The sequence below is a fragment of the Henckelia pumila genome, chromosome 4 (genome assembly GCF_033568475.1).
Source record: "Henckelia pumila isolate YLH828 chromosome 4, ASM3356847v2, whole genome shotgun sequence".
Lineage (NCBI taxonomy): Eukaryota > Viridiplantae > Streptophyta > Magnoliopsida > Lamiales > Gesneriaceae > Henckelia > Henckelia pumila.
The window spans coordinates 44,213,066-44,240,287 of NC_133123.1; the positions used below are offsets into that span (position 1 = coordinate 44,213,066).

Genomic DNA, 27,222 nt, shown 5'->3' on the forward strand with positions numbered 1-27,222 from the left:
GGTTTATTGTAAATTCTGATCCACAGAGTTGGGCCAATGCATTGTTTGTTGGCAATAGATGGGGTGTTATAAATAACAATATAGCCGAGTGTTGGAATAGTTGGGTTAGGCCAGCTTGTCATCTGCCTATTGTTGCTATGATTGATCACATACGTGAGCAGATAATGAAAATGATGCACCGACGACGTGAATCAACTCTGTTCATGACCAAGGAATTAAGTCCAAGAAAATAAAAGTCTGTTGTAAGCGCATATATGGAATCCCGAACATTAAGAGTTCAGCGGTCGTGTGATTGGAAGTTTGAGGTTGTTGATGGTGAAAAGTCATTTGCCGTGGATTTAGTGGATATGACTTGTTCATGCAGAGTTTGGCAGATCAATAAGATTCCGTGCAAGCACGCCATTTTTGCCATTGAGACAAAATCTCTGTCTGTGTATGATTTTTGTGACAAGTATTTCAAGATCGAATCGTATCGCGCTGCGTACAAAGGACATATTAATCCTATCCCAACCTTTGACATCAGTGAGTCATGTGTTGCTGAATCCGATACAATCCAAGCTCCTTCTGTGCGTAGTCAGCCCGGTCGCAGAAGGACGAAGAGAATACCATCGCCAGTTAATGCACGTGTCTCAACATGTGGTCGTTGTCATGCTAGAGGACACAATAGACGCAGTTGCAAGGAACCTATAGAGTAGATGTAATCGTTTAAAAATATGATGTTTTAATTATTGGTTATTAGCATAACTTTTTAACAGAATTTATTCAAAACTTAATCTTGACTGTTCAAAAAATATGCAGGGGCAAGCGATTACTGGAAGCTGGTTCGAGCATGAAATTGCCCTCGAAAAGGCACACACGTTTGAGTGGAAGCATTGCTGGATTGCGCTTGGTTTGAGGCTTTTGTGGAACCATCTGCTGTCACATTTTAATTTGAGCTGGGGTCATAGTGTAGTTAAGTGTATTGTGTTATCTTAAGTTCTTCTGAAACCAACTCTCTGTTTGTGGTAAACAAATATGTAATATTTGAATTTGAGAAATGATATTTGTCATTACTTTTCAGTGGACGATGCCTTCTCAGTTAACTAATCAAATAAGTCGTTGCTTTACATTTTTAAATGGCAAGTGCTAAGTGATATGTATTTCGTACAACTTGTATTTAATATGGAATAAAGCTGCATAAAATTGGAACTTAATGTCGGATTATTACAATACAAAGCGCTACAAGTAATATTAGCACAAGAACGAAACATGTGCAACCAAAGCAACAACATATTCCTATAATATGGTCGTGTACTGATGCACTAGTAGGCTGGTTGTGTAGCGCCTCAGAGGACGAATGCTCGTTAAGCTTGTAATTCAACTGTTCTGTTGAATCATGGACGGAGGAGGAGGAAGAATGTTGAGGCATTGAATACACGCAGCTCTCTTTACCTTGCTTACTTGTGTTTGGTTTCAACTTTGACGATTTCTGAAGAGATTCACCGTGATAATCATCGTACCAGAAAAAGCGATTTTGATGTTGCAGCTCACGAGGACAGAGGTAATACAACTCCCCAGGGCGGGTCGAACGTGGTCCGGCTCTTCGTAATATCATTTCTCCAAAACCACATATACATTGTGGTGCAATCTTCATTTCCATTGTGCTAGATCTTGAGAATTGAAATTTTATTTCGAAAAGCAAAACCCTAACCAAACTGAAACCAAGAAGCTAATGGAAGAGACGAAGTGTACCGACAAAGCTTAATAATGAGGGGGTAGGTGGTGATCAAAGTATTTGATTGGTCAATGTCCACTAAAGTAGTGTGTTGCTCGTGGCCCACAATGTGTGTCATGCAGCGTATTGTACCATCTTGGAGCATGTTCACAAGGACAAATCATATTGTGCCGTATTTCGGGAGGATTATTCTCAATTTATATGTAATTGTTCTACATAATAGACATTTTGATCCAAAGACACTTCCAATAGGGGAGTGTGATCCTCATGTCACACAATGGTTGTCCTACAATCAGAACGAATTGTTCTCGATTAAGTTATGATTATCCCATTATTGTTTACTAGTTGTGCTCGATCTCAGAGTATCGTGTTATTATAGATGAGTGAAATTATACCAAGTGAAAGTCCACAAATTGGTGTATTAGACGAGAAACAATCACATCAAACAACTCTCAAGTTTGGAATTCGAAAAATATACCACAATAGTATACAATGGTTGTTAGTGGACATCCACAAATGGTGAATTATCAATGTATTCCTCCTACACCATAGACAAAGTGGGGCACAAGCCATTACAAGACAAACACTTGGGTGATGGTTCCATCAATCTCTATAGATTGAAATATCCTCTTCACTTGTGCCGTATTTCGGGAGGATTATTCTCAATTTATATGTAATTGTTCTACATAATAGACATTTTGATCCAAAGACACTTCCAATAGGGGAGTGTGATCCTCATGTCACACAATGGTTGTCCTACAATCAGAACGAATTGTTCTCGATTAAGTTATGATTATCCCATTATTGTTTACTAGTTGTGCTCGATCTCAGAGTATCGTGTTATTATATATGAGTGGAATTATACCAAGTGGAAGTCCACAAATTGGTGTATTAGACGAGAAACAATCACATCAAACAACTCTCAAGTTTGGAATTCAAAAAATATACCACAATAGTATACATTGGTTGTTAGTGGACATCCACAAATGGTGAATTATCAATGTATTCCTCCTACACCATAGACAAAGTGGGGCACAAGCTATTACAAGACAAACACTTGGGTGATGGTTCCACCAATCTCTATAGATTAAAATATCCTCTTCACTTGTGTCATGCAGGGTATTGTACAATCTTGGAGCATGTTCACAAGGACAAATCATATTGTGCCGTATTTCGGGAGGATTATTCTTAATTTATATGTAATTGTTCTACATGAATGACATTTTGATCCAAAGACACTTTTACTAGGAAAGTGTAATCCTCATGGCCCACAATGTATGTCCTACAATCAGAACGAATTGTTCTCGATTAAATAATATTTATCCCATCCATGCGTACTAGTTGTGCTCGATCTCTCACTGACTTGTTTTTAAAAGATGAGTGGAATTAGAGTAAATGATAGTCCTTAAAGACGAGAAAACATCATATTAAACAAGTAATGAGTTTGGATTTCGGACAATATAGTCATATTATATACATTGGGTGGCAATGGACATCCACAAATGGTGCTCTCATTGGGTCATGATCAATGTCTCTCTCCTACACCTTAGACAATGTAGAGCACAATACATTACTAGACAAACACTTGGGTGATGGTTCCACCAATCTCTAAGGATTGAACACACCTCTCCACTTGTGTCATGCAGTGTATTATATGATTTTGGTGCATGTTAACATGGACATGCCTTATTGTTCCTCATATGGAAAAGATTATTCTTCATAATTCAAAGATTGTTCCTAATACATGACATTTTGATCCAAAGATACTTTCAGTAGGAAAGTGTAATCCTCATGGCCCACAATGTATGTCCTACAATCAAAACGAATTGTTCTCGATTAAATAATATTTATCCCATCCATGCATACTAGTTGTGCTCGATCTCTCACTGACTTATTTTTAAAGATGAGTGGAATTAGAGTAAATGATTGTCCTTAAAGACGAAAAAAAATCATATTAAACAAGTGTTTGTCCTACAATTGGAACACTTGGGTGATGGTTCCACCAATCTCTAAGGATTGAACACTCCTCTCCACTTGTGTCGTGCACCGTATTGTACCATATTGGAGTGGAACACTTGGGTGATGGTTCCAAATTCATATTGGATTGTTCTACATAACTGACATTTTGATCCTAAGATACTTCCACTAGGGGAGTGTGATAAAATACTTGCAGCCAGTCGAGCACGATATGTGTCCATCTTCACTGTATTCTGATATTCCCACATCTCAGACGAGTCACGGGCTAGACACTCTACCCACATGCATGCAAAAACACCACAATCAATTTATATGTAATTATTGGAGCATGTTCACAAGGACAAATCATATTGTGCCGTATTTCGGGAGGATTATTCTCAATTTATATGTAATTGTTCTACATAACTGACATTTTGATCCAAAGACACTTCCAATAGGAGAGTGAGATCCTCATGTCACACAATGTATGTCTTACAATCAGAACGAATTGTTCTATATTAAGTGACAATTATCCCATTATTGTTTACTAGTTGTGCTCGATCTCAGAGTCTCGTGTTATTATAGAAGAGTGAAATTATACCAAGTGGAAGTCCACAAATTGGTGTCTTAGACTAGAATAAATCACATCAAGCAACTCTCAAGTATGAAATTCGGAAAATATACCACAATAGTATACATTGGTTGTTAGTGGACATCCACAAATGGTGAATTATCAATGTATTCCTCCTACACCATAGACAAAGTGGGGCACAATTTTTAAATATACTTACATACTGTATCTCCATAAACCATAAAAGCATACAAAGACTATACATGTTAATCAAAGTTGTTTTTCAGCATTCCCCTTTCGTGACATAAAATACTTGCAGCCAGTCTTGCACGATAGGTGTCCATCTTCACAGTATTTTGATATGTCCACATTTTATCTGAGTCACGGGCTAGACACTCTACCCACATACATGCATAAACACCACAGTCAAGTGTTTCACCTTGATGACGCATACGTTCCCTCAACATAGCGGAGTCGGGTATGATGAAATTTGAATGATGACGAACCCAACCAACCAAAAAACGTGTCTTCAAAGATAAATATTATCAAAACACATTTATACAATTCACATAACATGACACAACGAAAACTCACCAACATTCTACATGCCCCTAGGCTGAACGAATCGGGAAGTGAATTCCACATTTTGAACACCCCTTCCTTTGCGTGAAACACTAGCAGAAACCAATGCGTTCTGCTATTGATTGGAAAAATGAGGTATTTGCATCTCTTAAACAAACCACCATTCATTTTCTGCAAAAATAACTTTGAGGCAGAAGAGAGTCGCGAAAAAAAGGAGTCGTAATCATTATTTTGAACCTTCATTTTTTTCCCAAATTTTTTGAGGTGCTCAAACAATTCTGCCTGCAAATGAAAGAACAAGAAAAATGAAAAACTAACTCAAGTGTATAGTATATCAAACGTAAAATATTAAAATTTTACTAACCTGCACCAAAGTGTCCATGCAAAATATTTCATTTCTATTATCCACACTGAATTTTTCCATCATCCGCATTTGAACATTTATAATCTCATGACTAACAAGCTTACCAAACAAGAAATCACAGAAAATGAACCCTGGTAAATGGACAATTCCGTCTAGCCAAACATCAACACTACAAAAAAATACGAATTATTTTGTATTAAAAAAAGATCCCAAAAAAAGATTAAAATTAATACACGATCTTTCAGATAGAAAGTCATACGCTATGTCATCACTCAAAAGATATTCTTTCAACAATTTTTTCTCTTCGTCAGTGGCTTCTTCATGTCCACAGAAATCTGTTCTACCTTGATATTCACCAATCCAAGCCTTACTCAAGTCGTTATCAGGTAGCTCCTCAACATCAATTACTTTATTTGTCTGCGTCAGAATACACAAAGATGGTAAAAAACAATAAAGATTTCCACGAATTAAAATATAGGACTTCAATATCAAATAATCAAGATTAAAGGAAGGTTTCTATCAAAGTTAAACTTTTTTTCCTCCCTTCCTCTTTGGCGTGGTACTGGGTGGAGTCACAAACATTGACGGTTTTCTTTTCTTTACCCGATCACCCCTCGTTCTGACATTATCGACAATAGAAGATTGAAAATTAATGATTTCCTCAACCTTCTCAGAATTATCGCCAGTCTCGTCCACCCCACCACTTTTGTCAGAAGTATCCTCATCAATACGACTTTCAACCACGTTGGTTGAAATATCACCCGCAGAAACATTATTCTCTTTAACCACTTTTGTTACAATATTATCCAACAACTTATCAATCTCATTCAGATCTTCACTACTACCTTCACATGATCCGTTAAGAGAATTCTCTCCATCAGCTTTGCTTTTTTTCATTCCCATGTCACCACTTTCTTCATTTTTATCCCTCCCAAGCTCAGCACCAACAACACCTTTTCCATCCCCCAAGTCATCAACACCTATACTTTCTTTCATCTCAAACTCGATACCAGCCACACCCTTTCCCTTACCCAATCCGTCAGCACATACATCTTCACCCTTCTTCAATTCACCAATATCTGAAATTTTTGTCTCAACCAATTTCTGAACAACCTCACCTTCTGCATTCAAATTTTCAGATAAATCAACACAATTGTTGACAGGCACATCAACAAAATCATTTAAATTACCCCATAGGTCATGACTCGCACTCAACTCCTCTTGCTCATCGGTTTCATTCATTCCATCAGCAGCGTCATCAACACTCAGATCATTATCAACTACAATGTCCTTGCCTTTGTGATTTCGAGCAAATTCTTTCTCCAAATCCAGATTTTTTTTCAAATCAAACAGCTTCCTCTTAGCGCCAACTCTCTCACGTTTCAGCTGCGCACAAGTTCTTTTCAACATTTTAATCTCAGCAATTTGTTTATTCATAATTTTTTCTAGTTCACAATTATCTCTGCTGCCTCCTTGTTCCTTTGAAACCGGCAGCAACAACTACAACAACAAAGAAGTTAATGAAGAATATTTCTTATTTTTAAAACGTGAAATGAAGGATGCTACTCAAATTACCTTGTTCTCCAACAACATTTCCTCTTCAGGAAAGGGATGAATCGACAAAACCTGATCCAAAAACAAATATATATCATGCAAACCTCCAGCATTCGAAATATGATTAGTAAAAAAGAAGATACCTTGGTTGACGATATGGCATCAAAAGCCACTTCAGCTTTCACAGCATCCAACTTGATCTTGCTTTTTTCGAAACGAAACAGGCGGGGGCAGATATGAACACCACGAGGGACGGCTAATGATGGCACTCTTTCATAGAACCAAGCCTAAGCAAAAAATCATATAAGTTAACAAATTCAACAAATTAATAGCACAATAACTCAGATAATTATATACTAACCATCAAACCAGCCGTGCAACCATCCAAATACAATTTACTCGCTTGATTGTCCAATTCTCGGTATAAAAACCTAAACGCAGCATCTCCCCATCCAAACTCAAAAAAAGTGTTCAGTTCATCAATATAGGGAAAGATAAAAGCAGGAGTAATGTAATTACCAGTCGAGAATATTACAGAATTAAATATGAACAAAATGAACATTCGAACAAATTCATCAATGTCAGCTTCGACATTACTACTCGCAAGGAAAACAAGCTTCTTTTTTATAACGATCCTATGAGTGTTGCTTATTTTCCCTCCGAAATGCCGAGACAAAAAGCTTGATTCAAGCTTGAGGTCCAGATCAACTTGTTGACCTCTCTGATGCAAACCAAGCACGATTGAGAAGTCTCTTGATGTGAAAGGAATGGAAATATCGCCACCAACAACGAACGAGCATGAAGGACTATCAAATCTTTTAAACAGATAGTCAACCCTGCCACTACTCACAGGTAGAACAGGCATGTCTATCCATTTACCGAATGGAGTTTCTTTTATTCTGCTCATTTGTTCATTCCCTATGACCACATTCAACTCCTCCATTATTTTTTTACAATAGGCGGGAGAACATCGAGTAAATATAACCTTGCCACTTTTGATCGACTCAAAATCATCACATATTTCCTCTTCATCAGCCATTTCTAATATTTAAAAATCATTACAAAAATTTTACATTATAAAAATAACATAATGGAATATTGCATGGAAAAGAACAAAAACTTCAAATTTGGGAACAATTGGATACTTCTATACAGAAATTTATCAATTGTTTTCAACAATATAACATTATTGAATATATATTCAATAAATCACAAACATCACAACAACATAACAATATAGAATTCATTTACGAAGATATACTTCAAAAACAATTTCAAGAACAAAACCCTAAAAATTTGGGATAAATAATTTAAACTGAGGAACTGTCAAAATTAAATACAAAATTTAGGAATAATGATGCGAATGTTTCGACAAATATATGCAAACAAGAACGGTACTAAGATAATTGAGCCACGAAACCCTAAAAATAATGGAAACACATAAATATTAAAGATTCTTACAATGAGGACCAAATTATCCCTCTAAACGAACAATTTTTCTCAGTTACTCGGGAGACTAATCATATATAGCGGCCAATTTAACAAATTTAAAACATGGTTCACCTATTTTTTATTTTTTCGACTTCTTCACCGTGCTAGATTTCTTTTCCTTCCGGACTCTAGAAGCTCCTTCAACTGACTTATCTTTTGAGTGTCTGCTTCGTCTAGTCAACGGTGCCATTTTCTGATCTCAAAAACTTGTCGCAAAAGATCATTGCTTTCCTGCGGGAAGAATCGGTTGGGTGAGGGAGGAAAACTACCGATCGTCCCTGTTTTCTTGTTTTTTGTTTATTTGAAAAATAAAGTGAGGGATAGTGTTGGTGTTTAAATAAATTTTAGGGGCATTTTTGTAAACTGACCCAAATAGGGAGTTGTAACTAATAGCAGCCTTATGTCAGGGATTTAGAACAAATAATTGCTGACTTGGGGACTGAGGAGGAATTTATGTTTACTAATAGGGATTTATCACAAATTTGCTGTATTTTTATACTCTAAAAATTAATTATAGAAAAATTTATTGAAAGAGAGTTAAAATACAGTTGAAATAATAAAAATTAGAAGTTAAATAATTTAGTAATTTCATGATTATATTTTTGTTATTTTTTATTGAATTGAAAATAGTTTGGGATATAAATGTAAAATTGAGATATTAGTTGGGTACTTGGGACATAAAAGAAAGAAAAAAATGTGGTTTAATTTATGCATTTATGACTTGCTATTATACTACATTGATTTGATTAACAATTGAAAAATAAAATTGATCATTTTTTTAAGTTTGATGATAAAAATTAGAGCAATATTGTAAGTCAAATTATTTGGATGTAATTGTGCCATTAATTATGTCATTAATCACCTTAAATTCATCTTTTAACATTTTTATCATCTATTTACACGTGATATATTTAATTTTTAGTTGATAAAAAATAAACATCTTCATAATTCTTAGAAAATTTTTAAAAAATGATATATAAAAGTGAATATATGTTTGACAAGAAAAAAATTATTTTCATCTCATTTACGTATTTAATATATTATATGTATAAATTTGTGAACAGAAGTAAAAAAATGTCATAAGAGAAATAATATTTAAGACTCAAATATAAGTCATTTAACAACTATTAGAAACTTAATACATCTAAAAAATCAAACAATTATAGATTATTTGAAAATTTAATTATTGATAATTTATTTTTTATTATAAATATAAATAAATTTACATTTATTTTATATTATATTTAATAAATTAATACGTCGTTAACGTGCGTGGCACGTGCTACTTACTAGTAGAATGAAAAAGACTATATGTTCAACTACTTTCTATTATAGGTTCGGCATAGTTAAGGAAGACGGCCGGTCACTACAAGGCCCTCTCAAAGTTATATTAGGAGCAGAAGATTTATAATGCCATAGCCAAAGGGATATATCAATTACCAATTACTCGGTAGGAGGCAAAATTCAGGATGATACTTACCTTTCACATTGTAATCCATCCTGAAGTTTAAATTCAACAAAGGGTAATGCAGAAAAGAAGACTCTGTGCATATAGAGATTTAGAACACTGTGTATATACAGCCACTGGATTAGAAATTTAGAATTATATTCTGCAAGTCCCAGACTCCAACAAAGCATCCATGCAATTTGGTTCTCATGTCACACTAACCTACCTAGTCAAACTCCAAGCACGTTAACATCTTTAACCCAAAAATCTTATCGGGATGTGTTTTTGTAATGCAAAGTAAAGGTTTGTCATCAGATCTCGCAAGATTTCAGCAGCTCCCATGAAAAACAACCAGAAAATATGTTTTTTGCATGTGCAGGGAGGCAGATATTTGATATGGACCATCAGGTAGCCAGAGGTCATGCAATATTCTTAGCTAAAAGTTGTAAAGAGAGACAAGACTTTACTCGGATCGGCGCATTTTGACATTTAGTGGAATCTCCTTGTAGGATTGAACCTTCTTGGCTGCTACGCGTGATGGCCTGCATTGATATGCTCTTTCTAATTCTTGAGAGTCATACCGCATGTCAGAATTGCATTCTTTTTCTTCATGCTTTAATGATTCGTTCACAAAAATTGGGCCATCCTCTCGGACCTGATTATCAGGCGATACAAGTTCTGAAAATTTGGTATCATCTTCATCATTCAAATTCTCGGTTGGTTTCGATTCCGCCTTTTTGAATCTGGCAGATTGCCTCCTCGCAATGGTCCTGGCTCAACAAACCCCAACCCAAAAGGTATCAAAAGTGAAAAACAGGGAAATAAGCGAACAAAATTCTCTATAGCATATACAAACCACATTTGACAGCAATTTAATGAAATAAACAACCTTTTAGTTTCAGCCTTCCCATCACTTTGTACTTGCTCAGAAGAGGCAGAGCCTACGCATGACCCAAAGGAAAAACAATTTGTATAAAACCGTTATTTCTTCAATATGTAATGTGGTGTTTCCAGGATAGTTACTCACTGCTTGATTGAAATCTCCTCTTGGTATTATGAGGTTGTTCATATTCTTCACCTTCTTTTGAGGACACCTCTTCCTCTCGAAACTTTCTCAACTTCGCCTGAAGACACTCAAAACAAAAAATGTACTCCGTGTATCATAAAAAATAATAAAGATGTAGGTGAAGGCGATATATAGAAATACCAGAAGTATGCACAAGTCTGCATATAAAAACAAAAAGCAATGTATGGCTACATCAAATATGCATGTCTCCATAAGTATTGCAGGTGGAAAACACAAATAAAGAAATCAAATTGCATTGGCATACCTCAGGGTCAGCATTTTGGCATCTATTTGTCCTTTTTTTTTCCTGAGTAACAGCAGGCTAACTGGTTAAGATGATATACTACGACAATTTTGCTAGGAGCAGGCTGCTATGACTTTAGACAAACCGACCTCGAGTTGCAGTTTTAGAGCTTTAAGCACACCATTTTTGCATCCAAGCTCATGATGTAATGCTCTCAACTGAAGTGAAGGAAATATCAGTGGAATTTTAGTTCATACAGATAACATATGAAGTCAAATAGACATTGAGAAGCAATACTCTTTCAAGATATTGCACCTACCCGATCTTTGCCTGAATTTAACTCCTGAAAAATTGAATAAAAGTAATAAATGTCAACACAATTTGGTATTAAATTTTCAAAAAAATCAATAAATATAAATTCATGTAATAAAAAGTAGAAAAATACAGACCGCGAGAATTTGTGAGTTTGAAAAGACTAGCTGATGATTCTGTTCCCGCAGTTTTAGAACATTTGCTCTCAATATCTCCAAATCAATTCCACTCTTTTCAATGAATTCACTGGCAAATATTAAGATATCCCATAAGTATGATGCCGTTAGAAGCTAGATTCACAGAAATAATAAGTTTCTAACAAAAAAAATGACAATCGTAAGCAGGTCCAAGAAGAAATACTTTCTCTGCACCAACATTTTCTTTAAAGCCAGGTTTTCCTGAATAATAGAAGTAAAGGCAAATTAAACACAGACATAAACTCCACCGATCTTGAAATCATTTAATGAATAGCACAATTAAACCTTCTGGAGCTGATCAAAATGCTTGTTAATAGTTGTTTGCACAGGCTGCGACTTCTCGGCTTGAACTTTCTGCCGAGACTTTCGAGGCAAGTTGCTAATGTCTGTCAGCTGCCTCTGTACCATGCTTTCAGGATATGGCTTCGCTACATTCAGAATTTTACCTGGACATTAATCAATCTTTTAAGATTTTGATACATATACCCAAAAAATAAAATTCAGCACACAATCTCCAATGAACAAGTCCCAATGCCACCAAATGACTTAAAATAAAAAAGGAACAATGTTGAACTGTGCAGATAGAGCTGCAACCCCCAATCTGTATCAAATGTCGCCGGTAAATCCTCAAGAACAAAAAAGCATTTTAAAGTTACAGATACACTTCACACGAATGCCCACGATAAATAACCCTAAACAACTGGAGGGCAACAATGTGATCATTAAAAAAAAAAAAGAATCTTCCAACTTCACCGCAATAACGTAATCCAATAACCCTAGCAGATTATTAACATCAGAACCAGATTCAAACACTAACCTCCGTTGTTCCCAGGTTTCTCTGTCTCGAGGATGAGAAAACTGTCCGAATTCGACATCTCGACGGGTCCCCAATCGCTCGACTGATGCTGCGATCTTCTAAATTTCTCTCTTCGTGGCCGATTGTTGTGTGGTTCGAGTGTTGGCCTAGAATGGGGGAAGGGTTTTGAAAATTGGCCTCTTTAAAACATTTGAACTTGGAGGCAAATATGTTTTGTCTGATTAGATTCAATAAGATGGTTGATTTTCAAGATTATCCTTTTTCCATGTTTTATTTTATATTTTTCGTTTTCGTCGCTTATATGATCGAAAAAGATTTTTCACTAATAATGTTATATATTAGCGTTTTAATGAAATTAAAATTGAAAATCAACCAACCATGTTACAAGATTAAAATTCAACTTCTAACAAATTAGAAATAAAATAAACTTAACATCCTACACGATTTTTTAAAATATTTTTAGACCTAACGTTATGAACTATGAATGATGAGGTGATAATTGTTTTTAATATATGATGAGGTGATAATTGTTGCTTTATGAGTGGGAAATTTTGCTTTAAATCCATTTGAGGCCAACGTGGTTGTGAAGGTTAATTATGGAAAATTACCATTAGTTAGCCATAAGTGGTTTCGTGCAACTATAATTTTTCTAAGTGCTTGCTCAAGTTATTTACCCCTATTAGCCAAAATGAACTTCTTTTATTTATTTATTTATTTATTATTAGTAGTAGTAGTATGTTCAAGTGTATTTGGGTGATATTATGAATTAAGCTGTCTATTTACACTCGGTTATTATTATTAGGGGTGGGTTTTCGATATACCGTATAAAAATATTGGTATGAAAAAAATTCATACTTATACCGATATCGAAATTCTGAAATTTTGGTATGGAAAAAATTCATACTAATACCGTATGGGCTTGTTTGGTACAAGTACAAATAATACTTGTATAACTTGTCCTATCTAATCATTCGTTCTTCTCGTCATACTGTTTATTCATCTATTAATTATTTATTTTACATCAATCAAATCATTAATCATTTATTTTATATCAATAACATCATTGAATTTAAATTACTATATTACCCTTATAAGTAATATTATTCATATTTTATTTATTTTTAAAAAGGGCAAAATGATAATTTATCGTTTTTATATAAAATTCAATCAATCAAATCACATAAACTATAATCTATCAATCAAATCAAATACTATATTAACTATCATTTTTTATTTATTTTATATTACATTATATATACCGAAAAAAAATCTATATACAAAAAAAATGTCTATATATCGAAAAAATTTCGGTACGGTATCCCGAAAATTCGTTATTTTGGTTCGGTATCCCAACCCTAATTATTATTATCCATTGCTTCATAAAACATTGTGTATTTAGTGTTCATGATATAAGACGATAAATTAATAATCTATACTATTATATAAAAGTTGAGAGCATTAAAAAAATTGTTTTTTGGTATGGCATGAACACACCAAAATTTCTTTCTTATTTTGCCCTTTTTGATGTAAATTTATACAGAACTTTCACGCTAAAAAAACTCAACCACCTTTAAAAAAAATTATATATATTATGTTGCACATGCAACGCGTGTGCTGCGTCACTAATTAAGAGATAAAAATACCATAACTAAAACTCAAATTATTGTAAATTTGAGTCAAATGTAAAATGATACAAAAATGTTGGATCTCATCATCTCAACGACGGTGCCTAATATTCGATTTTAAACATTTAATAAGTGATTTGTTATTATTATTAAAGCTAAGACCTGAATAATGACTATTTTTATCTCTCGTGACATATCCATTTTTTTCCCAAAAACCACTGTCCTCCATAACTATCATTATTTTTTTTAGGAGATAACTACCATTATTTATAAAATAAAAAAAGCATAATAAATAAGTGACTTTCTTTTCTTTTTTTTGAAGTCGGTAAATTAGTGATTAAAAGAACATAAACATAAATAAAAATTACTCTTCATATAAAAATTTATTATATATAAAAATATAAAACTAAATTTTAGATAAAAATGTGTGCCTATGTTTAAGTATAAATAAAGAACAAACAAAGATTTTCTAAGATATATAAGCTATTCAAATAATTTTCATTTAATGTGTAATTTATGTTTCTCAGTTTTAAATTTTAGAAAAACTAAAAATAAACAAAAAGTAAAAAAAAAAATTACATTACACCACTGTCCATTAACCGAGGTGAACACAAAATTCAATGGAGAAAATGTCATGAATGAATGAATGGTCCTCAAAAAGTTCTAAAGTACCGCAGATGGAGCCTTTCTTCTGCCAACTAATTTTCTTATTAATCTTCAGCATGAACCCAAAATCTAACCCAAAAGTTCTTCCAAAAAATTATTAAATAATCGATCCCAAAAGTTTAAAAATTAAATTTTTCTGGATTTGCACTTTTTTTTAACATATTTCTTCATGGTCCCACTTTTTTTTTTTGTAGTTTTTTTTTTAATTTTAATTATACAGGTGAATTACCCCTATTTAGTGAGCAAGCTAGGAATGTGAACAGAGCTTGAGAGAGCTGCAGCCAGCTGACTGACAGTCTCTCTCTCTCTTCATCACTCCTCTCAAATCTTTTGTTTCTTTCATGTTGAAATTAATCAAGAAACAATTATTAAAGTAATCCCAGGTTAATACAATTATGCATCTGCAATCTTTGTAGGATTTGTGGTTATTACTCTGTATATCTGTGTAAGCTTCGCATTTCCCCGAATCCGATTCCAAGAAACTAGACTTGTTTCAGAAACCAAGCGCAAACAAAAGAAGATCCTTTGCTCTTCCTCCGGCATTGTGATTTTTTTTTCCTGGTTTTAAAGATGTTTTTTCGAAATCCCATTATCCTGTTTTGCCTCTTCTCCTATATTTGTTCCTCAGTTTCCGCTGCTGGATTCTTGAATCTGAGCCTCCCTCGTCAACACCCCGACCCTGATGCTGTTGTTCAAGAAACGCAGAGGTGCGTATCAAGATATCTTCAGAGATGAATACATATATTTTCGTACGTTTTTCAGTGGCATTTTGTTTATCAAGCTTTGAATCTTGTGGGCTTTACTTGTTGGAGCAGTTTCATTGCTGTCTAGGCAAAAGGTTTGAGGATTTACTTGGTTTTACTCTCTTAGAAATTAAAGAAGCTGGGTTTCTTCTTTGTTGTAATTTTTCTTTTAAACAATCTGCGTATTTTTTGAGCTCCTGCATTGTGTGATTTGGGAGCATCGGTTTACAGGAATTCTTAATTATTTCTTGGGTTATTTTGTTGTTCTACTACATTTTTCTTTTCGCCAGGTTTTTGGATCAAATTATGTGATAGCTGAATGTATTTTAATTTATTTTTGCATTTCAAGATCTGTGAACAATTTCCATTATTGCCTTGTCTTACTATTTCTCTCCCCCGTAATGTTGTGGTGTTTTGTTCCGAGCTTATTGTCCTTTAACAGCGTAATCATTGCGTGTTTGTCTAGCATGGTTTTTTTTTTTTTTCAACTGGCAATCGTTTTTTTAAATATTTCTTCTGTCTGTTTTCTAATTTTACTGCTTTGTTCATTTACTTTTGGACTTCTTTTGTGCTCTCGTTTTTTGCTACCTTTCTGAAATAAGGTGATACTCGTATAGGAAAGTAAATGAATCCATGTCAAGAAGGAGTCTACTGCTTTCAACACCAATAATCCGTGATCAGTCTCAATGTCTGACAGGGAACCCCATCGATGACTGCTGGAAGTGCGACTCGAACTGGTCAGCCAACCGCCAGCGACTGGCCGACTGTGGTATCGGGTTTGGGCAGTCGGCGATGGGCGGCAAAGGCGGCCGCTTTTATGTTGTTACTGATTCCTCAGATCATGACACAGTGAACCCTACCCCTGGCACTTTACGTCACGCTGTAATACAAGACGAACCCTTATGGATAGTCTTCCAATCAAACATGGTCATCAAGCTTAAACACGAGTTGATGTTCAATAGCTATAAGACGATAGATGGGCGTGGTGCCAACGTGCAAATCACGGGCAATGGATGCATTACTTTGCAGTATGTTAGTAACGTGATCATCCACAATGTGCATGTTTACAATTGTATGCCATCAGGGAATACTAATATTCGGTCGAGCCCTACTCATGTTGGGTGGAGGGGAAAATCAGATGGCGACGGGATCTCAATCTTTGGGTCCAGAAACATCTGGATTGATCACTGTGCTTTGTCACATTGTACTGATGGATTGGTGGATGCCATTATGGGGTCAACTGCTATTACCATTTCTAATAACTATTTTTCTCACCATGACGAGGTTATGTTGTTAGGACACGACGATCAGTTCTTGCCAGACTCCGGAATGCAGGTGTGAATTTTGAATTTATCATTTGAGTTGTCAGTGAAACATAAATGCGCGGTTTCGTTGAGTTTTGAGTGATTATATTAACGATACTAATATTAATTGTTTTGTTTCGGATTAAATAGGTGACTATAGCTTTTAATCACTTTGGAGAGGAGCTTGTGCAGAGGATGCCCAGGTGTAGGAGAGGCTACATACATGTGGTGAACAATGATTTTACGCAATGGGAAATGTATGCAATAGGTGGAAGTGGTAATCCGACGATTAATAGTCAGGGCAATCGTTATACTGCACCGGCAGATCCTAGTGCTAAAGAGGTATCTGTTACATAATTTATACAGCTGACTAATAAGATACAAAGCGGCAAGTACTTGATGCGGTAGAATATTTAGCACCAGATATTTGAACTGTCACGCATATGTTGAGTTTTTTAGGATTGGGGGGTGGGGGCGGTGGCGGTGGCGGTTAAGGAAGATACATCACTTGCATTGACTTATGAGATCACAAAAGTTGTATTGATGTGGAAATAAAGTCTTTTCATTTAAAAACTTTACCAAATTGAATGTTGATTAATTTGCTGACGTTTGATACTTTGAATTAAACAACTTCACATGATAGGCATGGTTTTCCGTGTGCTTTAATTTCAGGCTCAAGGAGGAAAAAGAAGTGATATTTCATTTTTATTTTTCCGGTAGTATTATGCTAATCTTGTGCTGAACTGGGAAATAAAGATCGTGTATGACAATCCGAATTCTGGGGACATGATTTCGTTCCTTTCTTGTTCTACTGTATGATCAATGAATCTTGATTTCATCAGCAATATTTCTACATGAACAATTATTTTGTTCGTCACATCGGATTGCACACGAATTTGACCTGTTTGTCTCATCATTTAATAGTGGACTCTTTGGATGTTGAATTATGTTTATGACTACGAAAGTAAAATACATTATTTGCTTTTAAAATTTTGTAATCTTGAGTAATGAATATGGAACTGCATGTGAATAGGTTACAAAACGTGTGGACACGAACGAAGGAGGCTGGTCCGACTGGAACTGGAGGACAGATGGGGACATAATGGTAAACGGTGCATTCTTTGTGCCATCAGGCGGCGGACTGAGCCTGCAATACGCAAAGGCCTCTAGTGTTGAGCCCAAATCCGTGTCCCTCATCGATAGACTCACAATGAATGCTGGTGTTCTTGGTGGCCCCAGGTATGCAGCCTGTATAACTTCTTGCATACATATTTCCTTAACGATTATGGTATCCCTTGATATTGACTAGATATGATGATAAAAACACAAGAACACAGGGATCGATTTTCGGTGAGGGGCGAGGGTGGCCTAGAAATCCAAATAAAGTGATGAAACATAACGAATAACAATATACTTCACAATATTCTATAGTTGGTGACCTTTTCTACACTCAACTTCTTTGCTGGATAATTGATACTAGTACTTCAAACCAAAAACCGTCGTGCTTTTCACGAGGGTATTTTTGTCTTGTCACTCCACCAGTCGAGGTTTTGCGGAGATCAAACCACTAACTTGGATTTTATTCGGTCCATTTGGATCTTTAGCAGCTTTCCTTCTTTCTTTTTTTTCTCTTTTTCTGTCAAGTACCCCTGTCTTCCACTTAGTTGATGATGGCTCCTGGAGGCTTTACTTTTCCCAGTGGTATATATAGTAATTGATTTGATTCTGAACTTGAGACTTGGCTATCCGCTATAGAATATATACACCGCACACTTTAAGCCCTCTATAGTCTATACCACTACCTTTGCTGTCAATTCGCCCCGTAAAGGCAAGGCTCAAGATGCGTGCTTTGCGCAAGACAAGCTCCTTGAGCTTAAAAGCGTCGCACGCAGAAAAGGATCAAGGTGTGCTAAGAATTGTGTGTCGCAAGAATAATCCAATAATTTACTTATCATCATGTCGATTGGTGCTCAATGTTTTTCTTCATCTTTTGTAAAATTAGTGTTTATTTTTGTTATAAATATCCTTTAAAAAACAAAAATTAAAATAAACAGATAGATGTGGAAAGAAGCTCCTTGCCAGTGTGTGTGTGACATTTTGTGGATACTTTTATTCTCTGATTTATGCTCTCCAGCCCATAGGTGTGGGCCCATTAGCTTCGGAAATTGTGTGGTGGGCCCATTCAAGAGACCTATATATTTTGGGCCCACCGGGCAACTACCTACCTATATGCATGTTCCTTGTGGCCCCTTAAGTATTTGACCGTTAGATCAATGCTACCAGCTGGAGTGTTTTCCTAATTATATGAAACATGAAATAACCAAATTTTAGTCATCTTTATGTTATTGAGAAATAGGTGTAATTACTATTACTCCATTTGAAGTATAGATTTCGCACTAAAATATATGAATTGCTAGTAGGCTAATTTATGCTATATCTAGCTGAGATATTATTCCATGTTTAGTGTCAATTATTTGATCTTAGAGGTTCGTAGTAAATGCAGCATGGGCCCACATGCATTGATAAATAGGACGTCACCTGCCTATGATATGTGTGTGTTTGTATATTTTGATCGTTTGGTTCGTGAGATAAGATATTTATAAACTGAAAGATCATGAGGATAACAAAATTATTATATAGTTCAAATTCTTTGTAACATTCGAGTCAAATGTGAGATGATGAAAGAATATTGAATCTCGTCCTTAGATCCTATCGGAAGTCATCCAAAACATGAAGTCGCCGGGAATAGGAATACAAAAATGTTGTACCATCACTATTTTCCCTCTCTTGTCTTTTACGATACATCGTAACTTTTTTAATTTAATTATATGGTTGAAGATTTGAAATTTTGTTTTTTTTTACATTTGATAATAAAGCGATATTTCAAAGTCCAAGAAAGAATATTGTAATCTAGTTCATTGAATACGAAAATGCATGCATGTGGCTTCAATCCTTATTTTTTGTCTTTCTCTTCACTCTCATGTTCATATATCTTTGTATAAAATTAAAGTACATTATCCATATTGATGCTTGAGAGCGTGGCCCATTATATAAATAAATGAAATGAAAAAAAAAATAAAAAAAAAACTTGTGTAATTAGTGATTCAATGGCTTTGTGCTCATTAATTATGACTTAGGGACAATGCTGTGAGCATATCATACGGCGGAGGGGCCACCACCGGAGGAGGCGGCACGGGTGGTGGTGATTACTTCGGAATGAGTTTTGCGGGCAGCTCCGCCGTTACACTAATATCTCCGACTGGTGCATTATTTGAGTCTCTTCAATGTATTCTAATTTTGTATGTAACCACCACCAACCATGGTGGCCCACTCTCATTTTTTTTTTAGCTACTAGACAAATTTGACTAAAATTTGCAATTAAATATAGGGAATTTTTCTAATCCCAGATCCCAATCAATATGTTTCCGTATATGTATATAATATATATATATATATATATATATATATATATATATATATATATATATGTTGAGATTTTAAAATCTAAAATAAATAAAATAACCCCAAATAATTGCATTATACTTTTGGCACAATAATTTATTTCAAGTTTTTGTTAAATTAAGTTTTTCAATTATTATTATTATTATTATTAACATAACCATTTGTTTTATTCTTTAATATTATTTTACTACACCAAATGTATTTGCACATTTACCCACGTGAATTGTGTCGCTCATCAATGAAATACACAAGTAATTTTTAAAACAATGACTAGAAACTAAAAATTCCTTATAAATGGCATTAGTAAAATAAAATATTTTTAAAATCGCCCACTGTATTTTAAAATCAACACATTATCTTAATCACCGTTTAGCTCATATAATAAAATAATGAAGGATGAGATAGGCACAATATAGTTAATTGCTAAAAAAAGGACAATATAGTTAGTTTTTACTCTAATATATTAGTATAAAAAGTTAAAATAGAAGGTGATGCAAAAATATTGAATTATCATTTGGACACGCAGTCGTCATCATTTGTTTCGCACTGAGTAATCTTCCGAACTACCCACGCTAAAAAAAATGAAAACGGTGACATACTCTATCAACTTGAGAGCTACCACCTTTTATATATCTCCAGTGTCATATTTGTTTTCTCCTTTTGTTTTAAGCTTTTGAGACACCCCGTGAAGTTCGGAATAATTACAAAAAATAACCCTAAAGTTTAATAACTGCATTCCAAGTCTAGCTTGATAAGAACAACCATACATAGTACTCATTGCTCACTACAACATGGAGAAAGAACACATGAATTACCATCCTTGTACAGATTGTCTGAACAAAACATTTACAAACAAACACGGTCAAGAATCGCCTCGACAATCGAGATATTATAAAAAAAATCCATGAAATTCTATAAATAAATTAAAAAAAGCAATGGAATGAATGAATATATACAAAGCTCTTGATCGATGAACGTCGCCATATCATGTTTCCGTGACAAGGAAAGCAATAGAGAATCTTGAATCACGAATAGTCATTGATTGCAGAACCGGTATCAATAGTCGGATGAAAAAATGAAAGATGGAAAAATATAACTATCAAAGAATGGATGTGTAAAAAACAGTTCCATAGAATTCGTACCTCCCATGGATGATTCTCATTTCCACTCGCTCGGTTTTTATGGTGCCATTGGCCCATTGGATACCCGTTTGAGCGATGATAAAACAGCCGACGATAGTAGAAATTCTTCATATATTTTCTTGAACCATTTGGTTATTATCTACAAAGATTTGCCAACTCCAGAAGTTCTGTCATTGTAGGATTCAAAATCCACGTACAGATGATGAGTAAAAAACGACCATGTTTTCTCAACCATTAGCTCGGTGGGCAACTTTTTCTAGTCTCTTCCAAGCTAGCAAGCGTTTCTCTTCCAGTCCTCCGGCCATGGCTTCCTTTTCCTCGTGCCGCCTCTGACACTCTTCAAACAGCTTGGTGTCCATTTCCAGGAACATTCTACGAACATTGTAGCTCAGGCCATTTATTGCCTGGTTCCAGTGGCTATGTATATTATGTTCTAATGCATCAAATATGATTGGTAAAATAACATGTCGGTTATCTGCAATCAAGCCTACTATATGCTCATTGTTCCACCAGAAAAGAGCACGTTCTGCTACCTGTGGAAGGACGAGGAAAATTTGAGTAGCAATATATCATGATGGTGGAAGTGCAATTTGTGAGAGTGAGTTCATGGCCAAACAAGTGCAGTATAGATAGCAAGTTTGCGATGTACACGAACACAAAGACTTACATTTGACAAACATAAAAGCATACACCGATAAAATAACAAAATGTAGTTTTTTTTTTTTTGAGAGAAACGAAATGTATATGTGCACAGATAAGCAAAATAAAATATGCACTAATGTAAGAGGGATTATAATTATTCCAAAGTTGCAGGCATTTGCACAAACGGTTGTATAAATGGAAATAAGTGGAAAACAAATCAGTGAGAAAGCTTCACTAACCATGCTTATTCCCGTTTGTTTAGAGTAACAAGAAAGCAAAAGCTGCCACAAAAGCAGTGCACAAACTGCACTTGAGCAATTCTTTTGCACCAAGAGTGCCAAAGCGTTAATCTCTGGCATTCAATGGGAAATCTATGAAGGCAAGAGGACTAATCTCTCAGGAACCAATCACAACACAAAGCATCTTGCTCAAAATTTGACATACATTCCAAAATTTTCCGGTCAAACGGCAACTTACAAGAGCCATCAACTTTATGAGACTTCAATTCTTCCCTTTTTCGATCCTTATTTCAGCCTAAGTATGTTTAAAGCTACTATCTTCCCTAATTCAGTAAATCATTTCAGGCTTCATTATCAGCCTAAAAATATACAGATAAAGAAGCTCCGGAAAACTTTTGGAGCACTCTGAGCAGCCCACCCATGGATACGACAAAAAAGTTCAATGAAAAGAAAACGAAGAAACAATTGAAATCCAATCTAATCCATCAATGCAAGATGGAGAGTTCACTTCCAGATTTTATTAATAAAAGTCAAATGCTCTCATGCAAGTCAAATGAATAAAAGTGATCATAGGGGTTTTAAATGCTAAGGATTGAGTTCCAGAAAATTTATGAAGTCATAGATAAGGAAACTTGTCCCAATCCACCCCATCGCAGAGACCACTTTTTTTCTGCCAAATAAATGCGGTATATCATGAAAAAAAAACAATTATGATGGATAGATATGATGCATGGACTTCCATACATCATGATACGGATATAGATACTGAAAATGCTAAAACAATTAAAATATGTTATAGGAGAATTCAAATAATTCATATGTTTAAAAGATGCATATATATACATGTATACAAGCATATCTAGTGTTTTCCAAACATGCCTGTATGATGCATGTTTGTGCCAACCATTATAACCCAACATATAATCCAATGATCACAAATTTTGTGAAAATTCAAGTCACAAATATGCCAGTGATGTCATATATCCCTGATCATAAAGCCAAACAACATATAAAATCGGAAACAATTTAGCTGTGTTAATTCATTAAGTTTATCATTATTATGTTTTTCATCTACCATTTAAGCGAAGATACCAAATACAGATCATCACGAGAGAGATTTGAGTATAAATATCATCCAAAATTTCAAATTAAATACTCATATAAGCTTTTCTCCTTTTCTAAACTTTCTTAAGTTTTAGTCATTCTACTAGAATCCTTAATTATTCGGTCAAGATATAATCATTTCCCAAGTCCGATAGGGTATCTCTATTTTCTCTTTTAGTTTAGTTTCTAAATATTCCTACAGGGATATCCGAGAAGCATTCACCATGACATGTTGCCATGTTTAGAAGTAACCATGGTCATAATGATAAATGCCATCAACTTTCAGATAACATGCTGATACTTGACATATAGCAACAAACAGGTGCAATGAGCCAACAAAAAGCCGTGTCATATGTAGTTCAGGCTGGGAATCATTTAACTTAGTCAACATTATAAGAACTAGCTCGAGCTTGGCTGTTTCATTCTTTAAGATGCTTAAATGAGATTTAGCAACCCTGAGCTACTTTCATCATAACTGGATTCATTTGCCTAATGAGCCAACTTATTGTATGTTGTTTGCAGGTTCATTAATTCTAAGGCTCTTGAACTGAATCAGTTGAGTTCTACTCACAAAGGGTTTTGTTTTGTCGATAATCTTCACAAAACATTACTTGATCCTTTTTTTTAACAGGCCAAAGAATCAAAGATAATATCTCAACTCTTCATCTGCTGCGGGCTTAATGTTTGATCGATATTGTCCTTTACGAACTTGTCAAAAATCAAGATACGTTTACAACTAGAATCAAGTAACCCAAGTTTTGATGATTCTACCGTCTTACAAAAATAACATTTAAAGTCCAAATAACAGTGACGGGAGAAGTATTCAAGGTGAAGACATGAATCAGGGAACGTAGTTGCTCGCAGTTCAAAGAGACTTTCAAATGTAATTTATCTATCCATCTAAACTTGTGCGACCTCCAGGCAAGACCTTATCTTTGAAAAGATAGAAGAAAATGGACATCTATATATTTCAAACTTAACTGTTAATATTCAAAAGAGAGCTGTGTTGAGAAAAAACAACTCGGACCAAGTATCACTTTACACAGCTGTCCATTGCAGTAAGGAGGCATTCGATGAAAGAGGAAGGTAGGAAATACAGAAAAGAATCAACTCCTATAGATGAAAATATTAAACCAGAAGTTTACACAATAAGATATAATTAAGAAACTAAAAGAGTTGCTAAATGTCAAGGACAAACAAACCCATTATTATTGAAAGATTTTTAGTAATGCATATTTAACACGAGGAGTTGTAGACATCCATGAAGAATCCAACTATTTTTTTTTCATTCCTACATATGCCTTAACAGTTTTGGTTGCGTCCTCGGCCAGAATACCGTAAGCTGAACCAGTGGTTTAAGTCCATTATCAATACCAACACGAGCTTCTGCTGGCATTCAACATTTTAGATGTATTTAAAACACAGATTTAATCTCGTTTTGGTCTAAATCAAATGAAAGGTGCATCAAAACTTGTTTTACTTTCCTAAACTAGGAAACTAAAGAATGAGTTAAGCATGAATAAATGATAAAATATGTTCACGCAAAATGACCAACGAAAGATAAAGTTTGATGTTGCTTGTTGGCAAGAACAATTCTCCAATACCAATTAGCTAATACACGCATAACTCAAAAAACAAGGAAAGGAGAATTATACAATATTCTTACCAGATACAATTAATTTAGATTCTCTAAAGCCGAACCTAACTCATTCTTGGTGTCTAAAATATATCATATAGCCAGTATTTGTAGTATCAAGTATATTGTATCCAATATCCGTAGATAATAGCATGAGTTAAATTTTCTGAAAATCTGAAGTGAAGATTTTTCCATAGAACTAATGTATACAGAAAGAGTGCTACTCTTGTGAGACAAGCATAGTGGAGTTCGTTGTGCTTAATGAAACAAATACACTAACATTGAACAATTTCTCATACCTGAAAATGTGAATTGCGGAGGCTACGGCCAATTTGCCTAAACAGAGGAACCATACAACGTTGGAACTCCGCAGGTTGTGTGACCTCCAAAATCTCTTCTAGTTCCCCGAGGAAGAGGACCTCCTTTCCACAATTTGTTACTGGCCAATACTTCAGCACCCCCTTAATGACAGTATCGGCCAACCTGTAGTCTTTCTCAACAAATTGTGTTATACAATAGGACAAATGCTGATGGTATGTTGAAACACATTTTGGTTTGTGCAAAGGAACAAGTGCACGCACAAGAAACAACTTATGTTCTTCTTTCATTGGCAACGCAAAACCATTTATTATACTTCCAAGAATCTCCAATAGCTCACCAATCCCAGTGAACCTCTCCGTCTCAAATATAAACCTGTAAAAGATGTTGTTTATTGCATTCCTTATGAAGGGTCTATGAACCATGAATTTCCCATATATCCGGTGAAGAATAGTCTTCAAATACTCGCGCTCCCTCATGTCCTCAGAATCAAACAAATCAAGCAATTTCAAGACAAATGAGTGATCAAGATACCTCTTCGCAACTTTAGTGTCCGTATCAGATGACACGATGTATCGCAATAGTAACTCATAAACAAGTTGCAAGTGAGGCCAGGTAGGATCCATGAACATCTCATCCTCCTCCGGATCTCCACCCGTTGATCCAGTATTCTCATGTGATGCGGGTGGCAAGCTCCGGAAGATATTCAAAGATATCATCTTGACCAACTCCTCCTGCATTATCTCATTCATTTTGCATGACCCCGACTGCACTAAGTCAACAAGCTCAGAAAGGGTTTGCCTCTTGATCTCCTTCTCACGTGCAGATTTCATAGTATCGGAAAAATCAAAGAAAACACAACAGACTTGAGCTTTTCGGATGAATATCACATGTCGTTCGGCCAGTGGGACATCCTTCAACAAAGGCAAGACCTCAACCACCCCAGTGTTTTGCGGAACAGTGGCAAGACCCGCAGGCTGCGCTGTGGCAGCTGCCATCCGGGATGCATGATTAACGATCACATTGGGAGGTGTAGCAGTTGGTATCGGAGCCTCGATTGCTTCCGAAGATTTCGAGGGCTTTCTTTGCCCTCTTTTCATTATTTTGTTAAACATTATTCAACACCCTCCCCAAAATGACAAACCAGAAACACAAAACAACAGAACCAGATAACCCCAGTCTGGACCACTAACACACCTTACTCCCCAATTATTTTCTTTTACTTCATTTCCCTTCCATTGTTGCACAAAAATTTCAATACAAACAGTATGCAAATAAATCTGCACCCTGAAACAAGAACAGAAAACAAAAAAAAAAAAAAAAAAAGGAGAAAATACAACTAAATTCAAATCGCAAAATCGGACATAACCATCACCAAATAACGAAAACACACATTTATTGTACAACACAGATTGACATGAAATCGCAAAAAAGGTGATACCTTGTAAATGGGATGCCAAGAAATCAAGAAAACATACTGCAAAATCTTGCCCAGAAAATAACTAAAGCCATATGAAATGTGGTGCTATACCATGAAACAATGGTTGTTCAGATCATAGAGAAACAGATTGAGAGCGAGAGTAGGGAAAGAATTTTGCGTGTTTGGATTTGGGAAAGGAAAGATCCGAAAAGGGAGGGAAGAAGAATAATACCAGAACAATCAACAAAAATCAAATTATTATTATATGAAACTTTTTAGACAAGATTTTTAGAAATTATTTTCTGAAACCAACGATGAAAAAAATAATAATAATTCCAAACGTACATTACACTACAATCGATACTTTTATACTGGTTTTCGAGTTGTGAAATATTTCAAATTTTTTTCCGACAATATTTGAAGAAACAATCAACGGTTTCAATTTTATATATAATACTGACCAACACTATATACATAGCTAATTTACTAATTTTGAATACACAAAAACTCTTACGAACTAACGATGTTATGGGTCAATTTTTTGGTTCAAATATAAAAAAATATAGTATTTTTTATATAAAAAATAGATGAAATCGATTGCCTCAC

The 27,222-nt window shown here is 34.9% G+C and overlaps 4 protein-coding genes across 6 annotated transcripts; 2 read left to right on the plus strand and 2 right to left on the minus strand.

The window, feature by feature from the left end:
- Positions 1–254: 254 nt before the first annotated feature.
- Positions 255–895, plus strand: LOC140860953 (uncharacterized). The gene is made up of 2 exons (XM_073263953.1): positions 255–691; positions 799–895. The coding sequence occupies exons 1-2, from the start codon at positions 255–257 to the stop codon at positions 893–895; spliced, it is 534 nt and encodes a 177-aa protein (XP_073120054.1).
- A 7,478-nt stretch (positions 896–8,373) lies between these two features.
- On the minus strand, positions 8,374–12,504 carry LOC140866458 (uncharacterized). Of its 2 annotated transcripts, none has more exons than XM_073271449.1 (11): positions 12,316–12,504; positions 11,784–11,944; positions 11,662–11,699; positions 11,439–11,547; positions 11,309–11,332; positions 11,139–11,207; positions 11,011–11,052; positions 10,707–10,803; positions 10,569–10,620; positions 10,147–10,449; positions 8,374–8,463 (listed from the first exon to the last, which is right to left on the minus strand). In XM_073271449.1, exons 1-11 carry the CDS (start codon positions 12,371–12,373, stop codon positions 8,406–8,408), a joined length of 1,011 nt encoding a protein of 336 aa, XP_073127550.1. In that variant the 5' UTR covers positions 12,374–12,504; the 3' UTR covers positions 8,374–8,405. The 2 variants fall into 2 exon arrangements, with proteins under 2 accessions (XP_073127550.1, XP_073127551.1); XM_073271450.1 differs by lacking the exon at positions 8,374–8,463 and adding an exon at positions 9,644–9,905.
- A 2,153-nt stretch (positions 12,505–14,657) lies between these two features.
- LOC140859883 (probable pectate lyase 12) lies at positions 14,658–20,053 on the plus strand. 2 transcript variants are annotated; one of them, XM_073262491.1, is made up of 5 exons: positions 14,658–15,313; positions 15,967–16,684; positions 16,804–16,995; positions 17,687–17,892; positions 19,791–20,053. In XM_073262491.1, the coding sequence occupies exons 1-5, from the start codon at positions 15,177–15,179 to the stop codon at positions 19,999–20,001; spliced, it is 1,464 nt and encodes a 487-aa protein (XP_073118592.1). In that variant the 5' UTR covers positions 14,658–15,176; the 3' UTR covers positions 20,002–20,053. The 2 variants fall into 2 exon arrangements, with proteins under 2 accessions (XP_073118592.1, XP_073118593.1); XM_073262492.1 differs by lacking the exon at positions 14,658–15,313 and adding an exon at positions 15,361–15,444.
- An 878-nt stretch (positions 20,054–20,931) lies between these two features.
- Positions 20,932–26,935, minus strand: LOC140860250 (serine/threonine protein phosphatase 2A 57 kDa regulatory subunit B' beta isoform-like). Its single transcript, XM_073263174.1, has 3 exons — positions 26,638–26,935; positions 25,178–26,483; positions 20,932–21,790 (listed from the first exon to the last, which is right to left on the minus strand). Exons 2-3 carry the CDS (start codon positions 26,309–26,311, stop codon positions 21,485–21,487), a joined length of 1,440 nt encoding a protein of 479 aa, XP_073119275.1. The 5' UTR covers positions 26,312–26,483; positions 26,638–26,935; the 3' UTR covers positions 20,932–21,484.
- Between the last annotated feature and the right edge of the window lie 287 nt (positions 26,936–27,222).